General features: G+C 40.9%; 2 protein-coding genes and 1 long non-coding RNA gene across 5 annotated transcripts in view; 1 reads left to right on the top strand and 2 right to left on the bottom strand.

Annotated features, from left to right (window-relative positions):
* Positions 1-16803, top strand: part of LOC129718410 (ABC transporter G family member 23) — a 141161-nt gene extending 124358 nt beyond the window's left edge. For all 3 annotated transcript variants that reach the window (XM_055669177.1, XM_055669179.1, XM_055669180.1), the window contains 9 exons: positions 670-788; positions 13052-13247; positions 13312-13513; positions 13572-13723; positions 13794-13938; positions 14000-14086; positions 14150-14540; positions 14601-14850; positions 14905-16803. In XM_055669177.1, coding sequence (XP_055525152.1) covers positions 670-788; positions 13052-13247; positions 13312-13513; positions 13572-13723; positions 13794-13938; positions 14000-14086; positions 14150-14540; positions 14601-14850; positions 14905-15472 — 2110 coding nt within the window. In that variant the 3' untranslated portion in view covers positions 15473-16803. The remainder of the gene's footprint in view (positions 1-669; positions 789-13051; positions 13248-13311; positions 13514-13571; positions 13724-13793; positions 13939-13999; positions 14087-14149; positions 14541-14600; positions 14851-14904) is intronic.
* On the bottom strand, positions 5056-7464 carry LOC129718412 (uncharacterized). Its single transcript, XR_008726886.1, has 3 exons — positions 7373-7464; positions 7277-7315; positions 5056-7221 (listed from the first exon to the last, which is right to left on the bottom strand). It is a non-coding gene; the product is annotated as an uncharacterized LOC129718412 (long non-coding RNA).
* Positions 16804-16876: 73 nt separating the features above from the next.
* LOC129718411 (uncharacterized) lies at positions 16877-18046 on the bottom strand. Its single transcript, XM_055669181.1, has 2 exons — positions 17417-18046; positions 16877-17352 (listed from the first exon to the last, which is right to left on the bottom strand). The coding sequence occupies exons 1-2, from the start codon at positions 17759-17761 to the stop codon at positions 16909-16911; spliced, it is 789 nt and encodes a 262-aa protein (XP_055525156.1). The 5' UTR covers positions 17762-18046; the 3' UTR covers positions 16877-16908.
* Between the last annotated feature and the right edge of the window lie 1876 nt (positions 18047-19922).

Below are 19922 nucleotides of genomic sequence, written 5' to 3'. Positions count from 1 at the left end.
CACCGGTGGATAATTTCATCACCTTCCAGCGGAGCAACCGCGAACAACCACAAGACTTTAGTGGATAATGTTGTGACATTTACCTAGCCTGCGGTAAATTCACCACGTTATGCGCGCAGCGAGCGTTTGAGTGTACTGCGAAATTCACCACCCACTTGAACGAAATTTTGCAAAGCCGCAGGCCACACTGGTTGTGAGCGAGCGGTTGAAGGTTAGCGCAATATACTTCGCTCGAAGCACTCATCACGTCAGGCACTATAATGGGCCGTGCTCGGATTTGATTGAGACTCGTTTGATTATCATGGTTGCCCGGCAGCAGCTGTTAAAGGATTTAATGAATAATTATCCACCATTTTGAATGCTTCTGTTTACATACTTCGTTGCGCGATCGCAACTTGTCCGGTTGTTGTCGTTGTTATTGTTGTTGTTGTTGCTCACGGCACAAGCGATAGATGCCATTTGAGGCCAAACCAGACACAATCAAGCACGCAGACAGCCAGAAGCTAGAACGGAACGTGACCGGAATTCCAGCGAAACCACTATTCTAATGGTATATTGTTCGCTAGACAAAGCCGAAAGCGATTACGTTACGTTTTGCCAGTCGACGATATTTTTGATGATTGTAATAATAATGCATCTTTGTTTTGTCCTGTTCTTTCATCCCTACAGCTACGGACTACTGGGAGCTTCCGGATGCGGCAAAACGACACTTCTGTCGTGCATAGTCGGACGAAAGCGGCTCAACTCCGGGGAAATTTGGGTGCTCGGCGGCAAACCAGGAACGAAAGGTTGGTAAACCGGTTATTTACTAGGTTTTAGAATTGCTACACTTCAAATCACACAGACAACCCCACCGTTTATCTCACTATAGATCTATAAAATACAGTTTGGTCAAAGAATAAAAAATCATCTTAGTGTAGTCTTCTAGTTTGTATTGTCTTGTTGCCTCGAATACAGAAACTATAAAATTATAAGTATACTAAGGGTACAAGCTGCTACATTTTGAAAGGAAAAGAAGAGCGGCTGGAATATTAATAATTAATTATCTAGTTCTTTTGATTGCCAGCATAGAGCCAAAAACATCCTCCTAATAACAATGTAAATATTGTTCATGCTTGAAGCATTAACATTTTATTGTCACTTGATAAGGCGTTGTCAAATTTCAGTTTGTAATTTCTATAGATTCTAATACTTGTTGAAGGCTTGCTTTTTGGATATAAATTACTCATATTTTGGGTTTGGGCGCCTTCAGATAATTTTCAGCGAACACAGAGTAGTTTGTTCTTAGAGACAGTTCATCCGTTACGGCACCGTAACTCTTTCTGTTGATAATACTTACTAGAGTCCTAGAGTAGTACAGGGCAAAGATTCGCACAGGACAAAAGTTTGCAATTTGCTCTGACGGAGTTACGGTGCTGCCACCTTCAAATTGTTTACTCTATGAGTGCAGAGGATAGGAATTTCTTCAAAGGTGAATGTGATAGCAACCATTTTGGTAGTTCTCCCTAAAATTCGCTTACAAACAGTTCAATGTGTGTGAAGGAGATGATTTAATTCCGTCAGGGCGAATGGCCTTCACGAAACATACGAGCTAAACAATCTGGCAACACTGTAAGAACTTTCAATACTATAACATCAGTTTATCACACATGTGAGGACATAGTATTGTTTTTCCAAAAATAATTTATTCAGATTATTTTTCAATAAAAAGCTCCACCAGCAACTGATAGATATCTGAAACAGTAACATCCCTGGATGCAATTTTTTGAACATCTGCTGATGCGGATGCGGATGTGAGATTGCGAATACGGATGTTGAAATCGGAAAACAGAAATTGAAATCTTGATTTGTAGATAAAAGGCAATTAAAGTGGTCGCAATGCATATACTTAAATTTAGGTTTTTGAGTTAAATTTTTGAACCATGGATTGTCCTCAAAACCTGTTTATTGACAAAAAAATCGAACAATCGAACTGCATAAACATCAGTTTGACTGCTTTCTCGCCTTACTGACCGAGTACATAGCGGGTCGTAAATCAGGCCAGCACTGCTGAACAGTTACTCACTGGAAATACTTACAGGAGCAGGGGACAATGATGCGAATGATGTGTTTCTTTTTCAGGTAAATTGCCAACAAATCTATCATTTGCTGCTCAAATAGAGCAGTTTAAATTTTTAATCACAGCTATAAATAAGTTCTTTGCATAGCCCCGATTTGTTATGACCTCCGTGAGTTCCTGCAATTTTTGATTACCTGTGTGCCTTTCATCAAATGTTTTACATTTTAATATGACCATAATTTTGTCGAAGTTCACTGTGATGCCATGGCAGGTTGAGCTTAGAAGAAAAAAATCATTGCTGGGACCAGATCAAATATCGGCTTTCGTATTTTGTCAGCTAGTCTTCCGTATAATAAGTTACACAAAAATCTGAGAAATGCATTCTACCGCTCAAAAGGAATTTTGTCGCTACGTGTCCAATTAATCTCTGTAACCCAATTCCCTCAACAAAGTAAAAAGGAAGATCTTGAACAGCATTTTCTTTTCATCATTATGTTTCTCCATTAGATCCTAAGATTTGCTATAGCTTTGTAAGAAAAAGTCCTGGAGATGTGTGGTCTTCAACGAAAACGTGTGTTTTATATGCCCAAATGCTTCTTTAGAACAACGTTTCCTTGTAAAATGTAACTAACAAAAGTTATGTACAAAAAACTTACTTTTAAGTAATTTTTATATGAAATACTCTGTAACTCTGTGCCCAATGATGATAGGAATTTTGCTTGTTCAGCCAAGTTTCATATTTTTGCACGTTTTAACACGTTGCCAAATTAACAACTCCTCTATCTCTTAACATAAATTAATTAGTATTTTTAATATATGAAAACCTTCTGTAACATATGCTCGTGTACTTGAGCTTAACTTTAAGTAAAAGTATTGACATTATGATTCCACTTGCCCCTTTTTAACTTTTACGTTCTTGAAATTATCGAAAAAATAAGCCAAAATATGATATAACTTTGTAAGGAAAAGTCCTGGATATGTATGGTTTTTGGCAAAAATGTGTGTTTTGTATGCCCAATTCCTCTGAACAACACTTTCGTGTAAAATACAACTAACAAAAAGTTGAGTACAAAAAACCTAATTTTAAGTAAGTTCCATTTAATATACTTTATAACTTTGTACCTAATGAAGGTAGGATTTTCATTTGTCCAACAAAGTTTCATATTTTTGAATCTGATATAACTTTCCTGATTAAACCATTCCTCTATCTCTCAACAAAAAAAGTCAGTTTTTTTATTTTAAGTATGTTAAACTTTTCATAATTTTTGACAATTTGCGATTATGCGGGTCATTTATACGAACAATTGTTTCGAAGACACTATTAACCTTGAATTAATGTGAAAGGCGCCATTTTTAAAAGGAAGCAGAGACAGCAGGTGTACAAGAAGTTCAGTACCGAAATAAGGTCATGGCTTGTTGAATTGTATCGCCGCGAACCTTTACTGCAGCGGTTCTCACCCTTTTTTTGTTCGCGTACCCCTTGGCGGTATTTTTCATATCGATTGTACCCCCTGGCTTGGAATGTTTTCGCAGAGTGGGAGAGAGTAGTGGTAGATCATGTTGTGGTAGTCTTGATTAGGTTTCAAATTAAACTATGGTTTGTTTTATTGCTACAATCATGTTTTAAGAGCAAGATTGAAAAACAAATGAGGAATTTTAGAGTAAAATTGTTCTGTTCGCCATTACTGATTTTTCTTTCGCGTACCCCCTGAAGGCTTTCGAGTATCCCCAGGGGTACGCGTACCCCAGGTTGAGAACCGCTGCTTTACTCTTTCTTAAAAAAACACACTTGAAATTTTTTGCCGGGTCTCGGTAATTTATTGCCGAGAACGGCACCACTGAGTGCTCGGTTAAAAAAATAATGACAGCGTTCACATTTTTTCGTGAATCTCGGTTCACCTAACTGATATTTCGGCTCGTTAATATTTTGTGCCGAAACTTCAGTTAGGTTGAACCGAGATTTTCGAAAAAATGTGACAGCTGTCATTTTTTTTCTAACCGAGCACTCAGGGGTGCCGTTCCAGATGAGAATATGTGACCCGTAATTCTTCCGCCAAAGCGGAATCGTCCCTAACAGAGTGCGCTCCGGCTCGATCCATGATTTGAGGAGAAAGTAACTTCTTGAGTTCCCACACTTATTGACCAAACGAAGACATAAACTCGCACTGTTTTGCCTTTTCAGCCCCTCAAAATTCTAGCTATCAGCGTCTCGATTGCGTAGATTTTTTTGTGGTATCCTGAATCGTGATGAGCTCACCGGTATCATTAACTGTGGGCTGATTGTTCTCCGACTATCTGGATCTGGATGATATCATCCTCGAATAAAATCAGGGTTCCGGCGGTGGAGTTGCAATTGTTATTCATCGCCGAATCAAACATCGTGCTCTTCCCCATCTTAAGACGAAAGTTCAAACTGAACTTAGGATTTTATTTATTGCCGCAGCATATTTACCATTCCAATGCACACGCGAGCACAAAAATTATTTTGAAGGTGATTTACAAAAACTCACCAGAAATCGTTCGAAATTTTTTATAATCGGCGATTTTAACGCTAAACATCGTTCATGGAATAATTCTCAAAGTAATTCCAATGGCAAAGTTTTATTCAATGATTGTTCTTCAGGATACTATTCTATTTTGTCTCCGAATAGTCCTACATGCTTTTCTTCTGTAAGAAACCCTTCAACCATTGATTTGGTGCTAACAGATCAAAGTCATGTATGTAGTGATTTGATCACACATGCTGACTTTGATTCTGACCATCTTCCAATAACTTTTTCTTTATCACATGAATCAGTTTTAAACCCTATGAGCTCTGTTTTTAATTATAACAAGGCTAATTGGGAAAGATACAAAACTCATATTGAGAGAAATTTCAATAATGAGCTTGATTTGCAAAACGAAGTGAATATTGATTCCGCTTTGGAAGCATCAAAATGTGCAATTGTTGATGCCAGGAATTATTCTGTTCCAAAGGCTCAAATGAAATTTGATTCACCAATAATTGACGAAAATCTTCAACTTCTAATTGGTTTGAAAAATGTCCGCAGACGTCAATATCAACGTTCTCGTGACCCTGTTTTTAAAACTATTTATAAAGATTTACAGAAAGAGATTAAACATAGATTTATTCATCTAAGAAATCAAAATTTTGAGACTAAAGTTGAAAAATTGAAACCATATTCAAAACCTTTTTGGAAGCTGTCGAAGATTCTTAAGAAACCTTCAAAGCCTATTCCAATTTTTAAAGACGGTGAACGTTTCCTTGTATCCAATGAACAAAAGGCTCAAAGACTTGCTCAGCAGTTTTAGAGTGTTCATAACTCAAATTCGAATTTTGTGAGTCCAATTGAAAATGAAGTCACACGTCAATTTGATTTAATTTCTTCCCAAAATTTTTTACCTGCAGAAATAATTGAAACTAACTTGAATGAGATTAAATCAATTATTAAAAATTTTAAAAATATGAAAGCACCTGGTGACGATGGAATCTTTAATATACTAATCAAACATCTCCCTGAGAGCACAATGGAATTTTTAGTGAAAATTTTCAATTGCTGCTTCAAAATTGCATATTTTCCCAAATTATGGAAAAATGCAAAAATTACTCCAATTTTAAAACCGGATAAGAACCCAGCTGAAGTTTCAAGTTATCGACCAATCAGTTTGCTTTCTTCAACAAGTAAACTGTTTGAGAGAATTATTCTTAACAGAATGATGTCACACATCAACGAAAATTCAATTTTTGCAAATGAACAGTTTGGTTTTCGCCATGTGCATTCCACTACTCATCAATTGCTCAGAGTTACTAATATGATACGAGCTAACAAATCTGAAGGTTATTCCACTGGAGCTGCCCTTTTAGACATAGAAAAAGCATTCGACAGTGTTTGGCATAAAGGATTGATTGCGAAATTGCAAACTTTCCAATTTTCCTAATCAAAATTTTAAAAAATTATCTTACTGATCGAACTCTGCAGGTTGTCTATCAGAATTCAAAATCTGATAGATTTCCTGTCAGAGCAGGTGTACCTCAAGGTTCAGTCTTGGGTCCAGTCCTGTACAACATATTCACTTCAGATCTTCCTGATTTGCCTTCAGGATGCACAAAGTCATTGTTCTGCGATGACACAAGCATTTCCGTAAAAGGAAAAAGTCTTCGTGTCATATGCAGTCGATTGCAGAAAAGTTTAGATATTTTTTCTTCCTACTTGCAAAAGTGGAAAATCTCTCCCAATGCTTCTGAAACTCAAATGATAATTTTTCCGCATAAGCCTAGGGCTTCTTTCCTCAAGCCAAACAATAATCACGTTGTCAAGATGAAGGTTAAGTACTTGGGACTAATTTATGATAAAAAACTTATTTTCAAAGAGCACATTGAGAGTATACAAGCCAAGTGCATCAAATATACGAGATGTTTATATCCTCTCATTAACAGGAATTCTAAACTTTGTTTAAAGAACAAACTTTTGATTTACAAACAAATTTTTAGACCAGCAATGCTTTATGCTGTACCGATCTGGTCAAGTTGCTGTTCAACAAGGAAGAAAACGCTCCAAAGGATTTAGAATAAAATTCTGAAAATGATTTTGAAGCGTTCTCCTTGGTTTAGTACACTCGAATTGCATAGACTTACTGGTGTTGAACCATTAGAAGCTATGTCAAATATAATTATTAACAATTTTCGACAAAAATCGTTGCAATCCTCAATTGCTACGATAAGCTCTCTTTATAGCAGATAAGTGAGCAAATAAGTTAGTTGTAAGTTTACTTCCCCTTTTTTGATAAGCAGGTTTAAATCCCTACGAATGATAAGTCCTAATTGCGAAAGCAAACAAATCCTAACAATTAAAATTACAAATTTCTAACAGTGTTGAGAAGTCACCATTTGTGATTGGACACACATACTCATTATTTAAAAAAAAATCCTCGAATAAAACCTGCCGTTCTACTTTGGAGTTTTCCACAAGCAATCGACTATCTCATCTTTGTTGTTCCAGTAAACGAACATCCTCGTTCATTCTTTCGGACGCAGCTGGCTTCTGTAAAACCGTTGGAAGAAAATTCCGGTGAAGGAAAATACGTGGACGTTTTCGTTTAGATGGGTTGTTTCCTTTTCGCCGACTTACACGTTATCCAGTGCATTGCAATCAACGATGTTTCTGCAATGAAAAAATTATATCATTCTTGCATCAGGGTATGCTGTTCATTGATTACCCAGTTGACTTGCTTAGTGAATCGTAATCAACAAAATTTCTGCAATAAAAAATGCGTTATTAACATCAATTACCCAATTGAGTCGTCCATTATTACAGATAAAATCGGCCAGAAAAAATAATAAAACATACGAAACAGCTCAGTGGACGGCGTGAGCGATTAAAATTAGTTTGTTTTTGTAAACACGACTGACAGCACTGTGTTTGCTGAGATAGTTGCAGTGTTGCGAGAACAACGAAAAAGAACATCGGAAGTGAGCCTGGATACCAGTTTATTAGCGACGTTTGAAAATTTTTATTTAAATACACAATATGGTTACTTTTGTAATCGTTTGTTATCCGAAAAAATGGATTTCGAACAGAAACGTAGTGCTACGATTGCCTTACTTTGACCTAAAGAACAGTAGAAGGACATAGTTCGTAAGGGGTTACAACAAGTTACGTAAGGGTTTAGGGGGGGAAGGGGGGTATCCAAATTTCTTACGAATGCCTACGAAGGGGGAGAGGAGGACTCAAGAGAATCTTACGTAAGATTGGAAAATTTTGAAAAACTAAAAAAAATTAAATTAGGTAAATTATTTCTCGCTGTGATTCTAACAGCTGGACCTTGACAAAATAATTTATTTCGAAAATTTAGAAAAAAGTCCTTACATAATGTATGAATGACGCCTAAGCTGTATCCAAAGATCAATAGTATCAAAAGATGGTATAATACCTGCCACCTTGAGCAGAATTTACGAAATAGTGCCTCTAAATTGGCGGTGGATCTCTATATATGTAATCAAAGTCTCTGTCGGATCCTGAAAATTAAACTTCAAACTATGCCCTTCAAGATAAAGAAGGCTCAAGATCTGTCGGGGAGGCAGACACAAGAACGGGTGCAAAAGCGAAGGTGCTGGTTAGGAAAGGAAAGTCGGAGAATATCTTGTTTACCGTCGAAAAACTCTTCACTGCACAACCTTTCGTGATTAGGCTGAACGACAGGGTTTGGTTGCCAGAAAAATAGCCAGGTCAGCATCGTTGATGGTTTGGACCGGAATCACCCGTGATGGCCGGACTCCACTGATTTTTGTCTCTGAAAGAGTGAAGATCAACCGAAACACATATCGGGAACTAGTTCTACAGAACGTCACTCCGGCACAAGGAATTGTTTGCTAACAGGACTTAGTGCCGGCTTACAAAGCGAAGAAAATCCAACTCTGGATTGCGAAACATTTCCCAGGGTTCATAAGGTCGGAATAGCCGACGATTTCACCAGACCTAAACCCTATGGACTTCGAGTATAGACCCTGTAGAAGGACCGACTTCACCACTCACCGTTTGAGTAGCAAGTTGATGTGCGTAGTTTTATGCACGTTCAAATCGAAAAAAAAAAAATTCAGCCAGATTCGCTTGATCTTGACTTTAGAAGGTGTGACTCCAGCTCTCTTAATGCTGAATTTTCAACTGTTAACTGGGATCAGCTGATAGGAGGTCAAACTTTCGACAACGCTGTTCTTCCATTTTACGACAAGCTGTTCGAAGTACTTCATATTCGAAGGTGCCTCGCCGTCGCTGCGCTGTTCGTGTATCCAGTAGAAAACCATGGTGGAATGCCGAGGAGTATGCGTAATAAACAAGGCACGGAAACGTTTCTTTCTTAACATATCCAATGAGCACCGTGAATTACTTCTTCTTGCAGAACTATAAGAAACTAGTGACGATATGCTACCGAGGCTACCTAAATAAACTGCAGATGAGCCTGAAGCATAATTCCGTGCCGGACGGTGTGTTTTATAGAGTAGCGACTGCCAACACACCCGAAGAGCCCGCAAACCTTTTTTTCGTGCTTTTTTGAAAGCGTGTTTAACACAGCGCTGCCTCAACCCCATCCTGGTTGTTTTCAGCACGTACTTTCTCACGACATCCGTTTAATTTTTTTTTTCATTTTCCTTTTTCCTTTCATCAATTCTCTGCTGCCTAGGAAAGCTTATGGAATCTCTGGTTCATGTGGTCATGCTATTTGCAGTGAAATCGATAATATCAAATTATCAGCACTTGCTACGCTAAACCAGTGTACTGTTTCGTGAAATTGAACGTCGTAATCAAGTGGAGTCTGTACATACCGACTTCTCAAAAGCATTTGATACCGTTTTGCACACCTTCGAGAAGCTGAGGCATATGAGCTTCCCCGATTGGTTAATGTCGTACTTGACCGGTAGAAGCGCATTTGTCCAGGTGAACTCTGCACGCTCCAGAAAATTCGACATGCCGTCTGGAGTTCCACAGGGAAGCGTATTGGGACCGCTGAATTTTGTGCTATTTATCAACGACTTGTGCCAATAATTGTTTTCTGGCAAGCTGCTTTTCGCCGACGACCTTAAGATTTTCCGCGTAATTAAATCCACGTTGGATTGCATTTGTTCATAAATGGACCTCGATATCCTTTCACGTTGGTGCAAGGAGAACGAGATGGACGTGAAAATTAACAAATGCAAAGTGATCACTTTCAGTCGCTGTTATAATTCGATACTCCAATGGATCGTTTGCAGTCTATTCGAGACTTGGGTGTCATTATCGATTCCAAACTTCGCTTCAACCAACACATCTCCGCCATTTGCGCCAAAGCTTTCTCGATCCTCGGATTCATTCGACGCAATGCTTCACAATTCACTAACGTGTACGCGCTTGAGACACATTGCGCTCGAGACACATGCTTTAATACGCAGTGTTCTGGAATACGCTGCTCCCATATGAGCCGTTGCGGAACAGAGTGGTCTATGTGCCATCGAGAAAATTTTTCAGGAGGAGCAATTTTCTAAAAATCTCTGAATAAAATTCTGTTCAACAGATTCTTTCAAACAAAATGTTCTAATATAAAGGTTATGAAGTGGTTTAACATGGGAACATATAAAATTAACAGTTTCTTTGCGAAATAAGTGATTTTATCTTACCAATGTACATACACCACTCTGACTTCATTCTGTTTCGGACGAAATTTCAACACGATATAAATCAGCTTTAAAGTTCGATTTTTCGAAATTTCCTTATCTCCAACTTCAGCTTCTTGAGTAGTTGCGGTTCATGCAAAAAACTCATTTTCGAAAAAAATGGTCTTTGACCACTCTGTTCCGCAACGGCTCATATGGGTCTTGTACGATACTTCCCAGGTTATTCGCATTGAGCGAGTTCAAAAATGTTTTCTACGTTTTGCTCTTCGTCGTCTACCGTGGAATGGTCCTGTACATCTGCCCGAATACCTGCAACGATGTCGTTTAAATGACCTGGAATTGCTCTAATTAATCGTTGAAGTTTTAGTCGCCTTGGGACTAAAACTTCAACGATTAATTGTATTCGATGCTTTGGCTATAACAATCCGCTCAGTTCCTGTCTAAGAGGATTCAACGACGTCTGTGATTTTTTCGATTTTCACATGACCAAAAATAGTTTTAGAAATAGAATTAAAAAATTTAACGTCAGATAAGCCAGTCTGGACGATAACATCAAGGACGAAGATCTAATAAACAAATAAACAAAACAAACTGAGGTAAACTTTCAAAACTATTTTAGTTTATGTTGCTAAAATACTTTTAGTAGAATACGGAAACAATTTTAGGCAGTCTCTGCAGTATTCCGTGCATTACGACGAAATACTCGAAATATGTTAGATGAAATACAAACATAAGCATGTAAATTTGTTCACTTTATTTTTCTCTGTCAGCAATTACCTGTAGAATATGAAACTGAATTGACAAACTTTCACAATAATCAATCGAAGTTTCCAATCGAGGAAGGCTATTCCAATCACCTCAAACGGATTTTTAGCATTTCGCATCTGTTTTGCTATAAACTTTGTTGATTTATTTTCAATTGTGAACGGTCTTTCATAAACAGTAAAGTGAAAATTAATACTACGAACAAAATTCTAAAAGTTCTGCTAATGCGTTTTGAATACGAGAGGTTCTTGTATTCTTTGATAACGAAACTGAACTCCATGATTGTAAACTGTAATTTGTAAGCTATGCAATGCAGTAAACTGAATACGTAAATAACTTTTGAGATGCGAGCCGTGCTCGCACACGAATGGCGTCTGTTGAATACAAGATAAAAATGTCGGTTGTGCCATCCGGTAACTTCTAATATTAATGCAGAATTTTTGGGAATTTCACTCCCGCTTCGACTGTAAGATTATTACAGCCGAGTTTCGCACACGATTTCACAAAAACTGCGGAATACTGCTAGTTAATAATAGAGATGCTTTAGACTAACTGGTTTCAGATTCTCTTTTTAGTGTTAATGCCTCTGTTAGTTTCTCCTATCTATAGGACAAAGCCCAAGTTTTCATATTTAATCGAATGCAAATGGGAACGATTTGTAAGTTATCTGTATCAAATCCAAGCGTCGAAACATATCATCTATAACTATAGAACATTTTACAGAACTTCCGAAATGAGAAGTGTGTCATTCAACAACTAACGCAAAGCTCCAAACAGTTATAACTGGGGTAATTTGTACAATGTCCTACTTTTGGCGATCCAAAATTTGACGAGAAAACAGCGTTGTGAATGGTTTTGATTTCCAATTCCAATAATTTTTGAACGATTTCTCCATAAAGTAATATCTTTCGCTCTAAAAAATCCAGACAACAAGTTGATTGGTAATTTTACTTAAATCTTGACACTATTGGACAACGATCAGAGCATCGAAAGAAAGCCCGGTTCCGAACGGCCAACGATCCTGAGCGACAAGAAGCTTCAAAGGATACTGAAGAGGAAGACCGAGAGAAAAGGGGCTAAATCGCTACGTGCACTTGGCCGGGAGGTTTGTGCATGTGGTAAAACAGTGAATGGCGGCAGTCCTGTCCACTGGTCTCGAAGCTGTAGGCAATGACGCAGCGACAACGGTTGAATAAGATGGTCAAGTCGATTTTCCCGGCGAATCGCGACGTGGCAGTGGTGATGGACGACGAGACCTATCTCACCCTGGATGGCAACGACTGGCAGGGAACTTCGTATTTCACTTCTCCCACGAAGGAAATGAGCTCCGAGGTGAAATTTATTTTACACACCAAAGGTGCTGCTGTGGCTGACAACCAGTGAAAAGGGGATGTCAAAGCCGCTCTTCTTTCGCTCCGGGCTGGTCGTGAACGGGGAAATTTATGGTACGAAGTGCCTGCCAGAAGTTGCGTCGTTCATCAAGAAATACCATCAGGGCGAAGACACGGTGTTCTGGCCAGATTTGGCGTCGGCTCACTACTCGAGGCGATCGTTGGAGCGGCTGAACATCGATGTGGTACCGAAGTCGGCGAGTCCACCCAACGTCTCCCGGCTGCGTCCCATCGAGAATTTCTGGGCAATTTTGTCGCGAAAACGGAGGAGGAATAAATAAAAAACGAGGAGAGCTTAAAAACATTCCTACACGCATGTTTTTGTCCGCCAAGGCGAATGTTCCGGTTAACTGCCGGAAGGCTGCTCGCAAGGGCCTAGAATTTTTTTTGCAAATAAGATAATATAATTACCATTAATGGGAAATTTATCCAATTCAGTTATCTTTCATCACCATCTGAAAAAAGTCCATTTTTTTACCGCAAACGTTAAACGAAATCTAAAAGCAAGAAAAATAGAGATATTTTGAAAAGCCCAGAATGACATGAAAATAAGCAATGTCAACTACGATCGAAGTAACTACACGTTCTATGATAGGATCTTGGTAGAATTAGTCAACCATACGTTCAACAGTTTCCTCTTTGGTTCGAAGTTTCACACTAAGCATTCTATTCTTTCCTCACCCTTCGCAGGATCCGGTGTACCGGGCAAACGCGTAGGCTACATGCCACAGGAGATAGCTTTATACGGGGAGTTTTCGATCCGCGAAACGATGATGTACTTCGGCTGGATCTTCGGCATGCAGACGACGGAAATCTCCGACCGGTTACGGTTTTTGCTCAACTTCCTCGATCTGCCGTCCGAGTCGCGACTGGTGAAGAACTTGAGGTTTGTCGAGTAGAGGAAGCCGTTTTTGGAGCGTCTACTAATTGATTTCGATTTTTTCTTCCAGTGGTGGCCAGCAGAGGCGAGTTTCGTTCGCGGTAGCTCTGATGCACGATCCGGAGCTGCTAATCCTGGATGAACCGACCGTCGGCGTAGATCCATTACTTAGGCAAAGTATATGGAATCATCTAGTGCACATTACCAAGGCCGGTCAGAAGACGGTCATTATAACGACACACTACATCGAGGAGGCGCGGCAGGCGCACACGGTAAGCAATTCGACTCAGTTGGTTGGTTTGATGGTTTTAATTGATTTTTATTGAACAGATCGGTCTGATGCGATCGGGGCGACTGCTGGCGGAAGAGTCACCGGCCTGTCTGTTGTCGATGTATCGCTGCAGTAGCCTGGAGGATGTCTTTCTGAAGCTGTCCCGCAAGCAAGGTCAAACAAACGTTGCACCTGCTGAGCTGAATATTAGGTTCGTTCATGTGGTTGCGATTCGGGATGGGAAGTTTTGACGTGAATTTACCCTTCTCGTTTGCTTGTAGCAATAACATCTCGCTGTCGGCGCTGGCGTTTGGCAAGGCCAAGGACAATCCAGTTTATGTGAGTCAGGAAAGCGGCGTCGTAGGACTGAACTTTCATCAAAGTAAGGAGGTACTCATAAGCGATAGCAATGGTTCGACGTATGCGGTTAGTAGTGATTGGTGACAAGTGAAGCATTGGTTATAACGATTATTTATTCTATGTAAAGATTAACGGGATGAACGGGTCTCCTCCGGGAGCGATTCGTGAAACGGTGGAGTGTGACGACTGTGCGGACTGCACAGATTGTACGAACGTAAGTTACTTTTGGAGTGATAGTATTGGTGGGTTTTTTCACCCATTTCTAAACGCTTTTCAGCTAACGACGCAGGGAAAACTTCGGGCACTGCTGGTGAAGAACTTCCTGCGGATGTGGCGAAACGTCGGTGTTATGTTGTTCATTTTTGCACTGCCGGTTATGCAAGTCATCCTGTTTTGTTTGGCCATCGGAAGGGATCCTACCAATTTGAACATCGCAATCGTCAACGGAGAAATGAATGCGTCCAACAGCGGGGAGTGCTATTTCGATGCCGGCTGTAGTTTTACCAATCTTAGCTGTCGCTATTTGAACCACTTGAACACAACGATAATGAAAAACTACTATCCGGATTTGGACTCGGCGATCGACGCGGTACGGCAGGGGAATGCTTGGGGTGCGCTCTACTTTACCGATAATTTTACCGACGCGTTGGTAGCACGTATTGCACTTGGTGAGTTGCGTTTGCGCTACATTTTAGTAGGTTGATAATAATTTGATTGGGTTTTTGCAGGACGCGATGCGGATGACGAAACTCTGGATCAATCGGAGATTCGCGTTTGGCTTGACATGTCCAACCAGCAGATCGGGATAATGCTCAATCGGGACCTGCAAGTGGCGTATAGAGAATTTGCTCAAGAGCTGCTACGAGTGTGCGACAACAACCCGAAGCTAGGGGACGTCCCGATCCAGTTCAAGCAACCCATCTATGGCACTAATGATCCTTCGTTCACCGATTTTGTAGCGCCGGGTGTCATCTTGACGTGAGTTCTGTTTTAATGATGGGTTATCAAAATTTTAATTATTTTTTTTTCTAGAATTGTATTTTTCCTGGCGGTTGCACTGACTTCGTCAGTATTGATCATCGAGAGAACCGAGGGAATGCTGGACCGATCGTGGGTTGCTGGCGTCACCCCAGGGGAGATTCTGTTTTCTCACGTTATCACGCAGTTCGTGGTGATGTGCGGACAAACGGCACTGGTTTTGATCTTTATGATTGTGGTCTTTGGGGTCACCAACAACGGTGAGATCGTGTGGATAGTTTTACTGACTATTTTGCAGGGTCTTTGTGGTATGTGCTTTGGATTTGTCATTTCCGCGATATGCGAGCTAGAACGGAACGCCATCCAGCTTGCACTGGGTTCATTCTATCCCACGCTGCTGCTTTCCGGTGTAATTTGGCCCATCGAAGGTATGCCACTGGTGCTGCGATATGTTTCACTGTGTCTACCGTTGACACTGGCCACCTCGTCGCTTCGGTCCATTCTGACCCGCGGGTGGAGTATAACGGACGAAGACGTCTATCTGGGCTTCGCATCCACGGTAGCCTGGATTGTTATCTTTTTGCTGGTGACACTGGTCGTACTTAAGTTAAAACGAGGCTAAGGCTCGTGCTGTAGAATCGCTTGTAGTTACGTAGAAATCATTAATTTATATGAGAGCGCATACCATCATCGACTTTGTGTTAGTGTTGCACTAGAAAAGTGGAGAGAAACAGCCGGTTTCTGTACATTTTGGGTGGAGAAAATGTACAAACCGCTAAGCATGGAGTCGTCTCGGGTCGAATTGAACAAGAACCACGACATAGTTCCCCTCCACCAAAACTCCGCGCGTTTATCCAAAAGCAAACTACGCTATGTCTCGACTCCTTCAATTCGACCCCGTATAAAAAAAAACTGTGACGAGAGGAGAGTAACCTTAAAATCACCCTAAAGCCCCACCACGCTACCCATTTCGTTGGAAGTTAAACCTCCTATGCACAGTACATGTGGGACAATTAATCCCCGCTGCTACCCTACCAATTAATCTACAGCTTCTGCTTAGTATATTCTAAAGAAGTGACAAAAGAAACAGGAAAGCAATACAGCAGGAGAAGGAGGAGGAGCCAATTTTTCGTCCCCATTTCGTTGCGAAAAACAACTGAACCTAATTTGCTCAATTTTTTTTCTCTTAGTTATCATTTTCAAATTAGTCAAAAGCAAAAACCGGATACATTACGCCAACACAAACATACACAAAAAATACACTTCCGCTAAATAAGAACCCCCGTCGCAGCGGCGGTCAAGATACTACCGTCCGGAGGTGGTCGCCACGTGGCGAAGCGCACCACCAAAAGAGAACAAGCAATAGTTTTCCGTGCAGAAGAAGCAAGCAAAACAATTATTGAACTGTGATTATACATATTTTTTTCTTTTTATACATATATACATGTACGAGTAATTTCTCTAAGAACTTTTGTTTATTGTATGCTAACAAAAAAAGTTTAGGCAAGAGAGATCCCCGTTTTTTTGTTTTTAATAATTTTAGTAGGGAAGATGTAAACGCTAAAAAAAAAAAAAAAAACAAACACAAGAGGAAACCATAGACTTAATCGAACGTATCGAGTAATAAGTGTAGCTGCGTCTGTCATCTTGCTTTCTTATATCGAGCTCAGAAACACGGCTCACATCCCTACACCTGTGTGAACGCATGCAGGGATGCGAGCTGACAGATAGAAGAAGACATGACCGATAAACTTACCATTTTCGGAAGTAAAATAGAACGCATATGTAATCTAGTTTTTATTTGTGACGGGTTCAAGCAAAAGCAAAATCGCGCAACTACCATTTTTTCTACTATCCGCTCCCAGTAGCTCTCGCATTTGTTTGATGTTTCGCATTTAACCTGATAAGTGACATTCGCAAAACGAAACAAAAAAAAATTAAATAAAGCCGGAACATCAGAACAAAAAGAGTGACGGAGCTCAAACCAACGGGAAACTTGTAAACGGAGGAATGAGAATACAGAAACTTTGAACAAAAATCACGAGACTAACAATAACACTAACATACCGAATCTCCATAACTGGCCTGATCGAGGCCGGTTGGAATCGAACAGAACAAATCCGCCACCATGATTTGGGAGGGAAAGGAAATTATCCTTATGTCCCCCAGGGGGGACACTTGTAGTGAGTTGGTCAACATGCCTGTGTTGGGTAGGCCCAGCAGTGGATTAATGGGTATGGAAGGCGTTTGCAGTTCACCGGTGATTGGATTGTACGCGGCACAGCGAGCACGGGCCAGGATGCAGGCCGTGGCGTTGGAGTAGAACCCCACACGATCGGATTCTAGGTTCAAATTGCGGTTGTTCAGCGTCTGCAGAATACACTGATTAACCAGTGCGTTGGCGTTGATCCGCCGGATGCATCGTACGAACTCACAGTAGCCAGTGTAACAGTTGGTTCCGGCTAGCGGAGCAGTTGTAGGTCGGAGACCGGTGGCGATAGCCTAAGACAATTGAATAAAAGTTTTAATGGACTGACTGAACAACCAACAGATAGAAGCAACCCACCGCTAATCCACTAGAACAAGTGGCGTAACTGGTGTTGGTGAGATAAAGCGTCGCACATTGGCTAACCGCAAGTAGTTGCGACTGACCAGAAGGGAGGATCCCGGCCCGGGAAAAGCACCCGTAGCAAGCATCCCGCGCCGTTATCGACGTTGTTTGCGTTTGATTGCACAGCAAGTTAAATAAGGACAGCAATTTCTGGTTGCTGTTACTGCAAATTGGTTTTTCGTCCGACCATGCCCGAATGTACTTGAAGCCATCGGCTTCTGGTTGGATGATAACGACGAAGAATACTAACGCAATCAGCACTGATCCTAGCTGAACTGAGGTTACCAAGGTGGATGACATGGCGCGATGTGAGTGCGTTGACTGCTTCTAACTAACTGCTGGGACTTTCATCGAAAACTTTCTGAATAATTTCTAACAATTAATGGAACACTAAGCTTCCCGTCAACAGCTGAACCGATTGTTAGATTCGAATTAGATCTCTTAGTGCTACTGGGAATTTAGCCGCTAAACGGCTGAACGCACACCGCTCATAAATGGTGCTAGTTTTCACGCTGTTATGATTTTATTTTCACTTTCACCTCCGCTTTCTAGTACGATTCTACGCTTTCTGTGGTTCTACTTTTTTCAAACATTGATTTTTTTTTTCCAAGCATGCTTTTCCAAATTAACGATTTATTTTTATTCTGGTAGTAGGTAACTCATATTGCTGGACTTTGAAGTTGAAGTTTGGACACTACACAAATACTTCTTTCCGAAAAGAATCACGTGGCGCAGTGAAACCGTTTGACACTTTTTGAGCATTCAGGAAAACCAGAACCTCGACTTGCCGGAATACTATGAGTCCTTGCGCATTCTCCTATTAAGGTGAAACGGGACGTGGTCGCGATCAACTCGAATTTTGCAATCTAATTTTCTCTTGATTTATGAAGACTACGTACATGAAACTTTTATTAATTGTTTTCACAACTGTTGCATGCCTGAAGTAGCAATATGAGTGCTGTTTATTTAGTGGAAGCCGATTTTTTTACGCTCAAACTACAAAAGTAGAAAAAAACTCTAACCTCAAAATAGTATAGGAAAAGACCACAATTCCGTTTCACCTTAAACGAGTAGAACAGTTGTTTGCGAGCAACCACAAAACGTGTATCGATGTATGAAAATCATCGTAGATAAAATATATTTCAACAATGTTGAAGTTGTATACAACGCAGAAATGAATTTTTAATCGTAACCTGACATGGAGTCGCCGACCTCTATCGGTGAGAAATCCGCGTGTTTTTTTTTTATTTTCGCTTATTTTCCGTCGGTCTAGTTCCGCCACTGTTGTGGCCAATCACCGACGCCCAGGGAGACGACTCCACACCCAGGACCCTACCTCACGACCCGTTTATTAACGGACCGGCGCCAACGGCTTTACTTCCTCATGCGATGGAAGGCGTGATCCCAGAGATTTTTCGCCTCAGAAAATCTCCCGGTGTCGGCTAGGATTGAATCTAGACCAGTTGGGTTGGTTGTGAGTGGATCACACCCACCTCACAACCATCGACACCTATGTCGGCGGTGGTACGAACCCAGGCGTCGAGCGTGGTTGGCGGAGACGTTACCAACCACACTAGGCCCCCGCTAAAATCCGCGTGTTGATATGCACCTGCCCTACACTCCATACTCGTCACCCATTATTGAACGTACGAAGACTCCAAGTGCTCGTGCTCGAAAAGTTCTACGAGAATAAGAACAGCTCGCGCAACAACGTGCCGCAATCCGATATGTGCAAGAGCTTGCACAGCAACCTCCCTACGGACAAGTGTGAGGAGATCAAAAGGCGGAAGCAGCACTTCGACGAGCACCTGAACGGCGATGCAGTAGAGGCACCCAAATGGAGAGTAGCGAACTATACATTAGAGAAATGACAAGACACTCACCGTTAAGGCAACTGTCAACATCAAAACGGATAACGGCAATGCAAATTTATACAGCTCGCCCGTTTTGATGTTGACAGTTGCCTTAACGGTGAGTGTCTTGTCATTTCTCTAATGTAAAGGTTCGCTAATGGAGAGGCCTGCTCTCAGATCGACCATGTTCTGATTGATGGTCGATACTTTTCAGACGTTGCAGACTTGAGGTCGTTTAGAGGACCAAACCTTGACTCGGATCATTATCTCGTGGTATCCAAGATTCGCGGTGGGAGGTGGAAGGGTGAACTGGTGGGAGGGTCTCATATGTCCGATCTACAAGAAAGGCCATCGCCTGTACTGTAGTAATTATCGGGGCATAACCCTTATCAACACCGTTTACAATATTCTCTCCCGTATTCAGTTCTTCTAAGGCCGTTGTCGGAGACCTTTGTAAGTGAATACCAATGTGGTTTTCGAGGGGGGTGCTCCACTACGGACCAAATTTACTCTGCGACAGATCCTCGATAAATTTCGAGAATTCAACCTGCATACGCACTATCTGTTCATTGATTTCAGGGCAGCGTGACAACGAGGTTAGCCGTGAT

The sequence above is a fragment of the Wyeomyia smithii genome, chromosome 1, assembly GCF_029784165.1.
Source record: "Wyeomyia smithii strain HCP4-BCI-WySm-NY-G18 chromosome 1, ASM2978416v1, whole genome shotgun sequence".
Taxonomy (NCBI): Eukaryota; Metazoa; Arthropoda; class Insecta; order Diptera; family Culicidae; genus Wyeomyia; species Wyeomyia smithii.
This window is presented reverse-complemented; position numbering and strand designations above follow the sequence as displayed.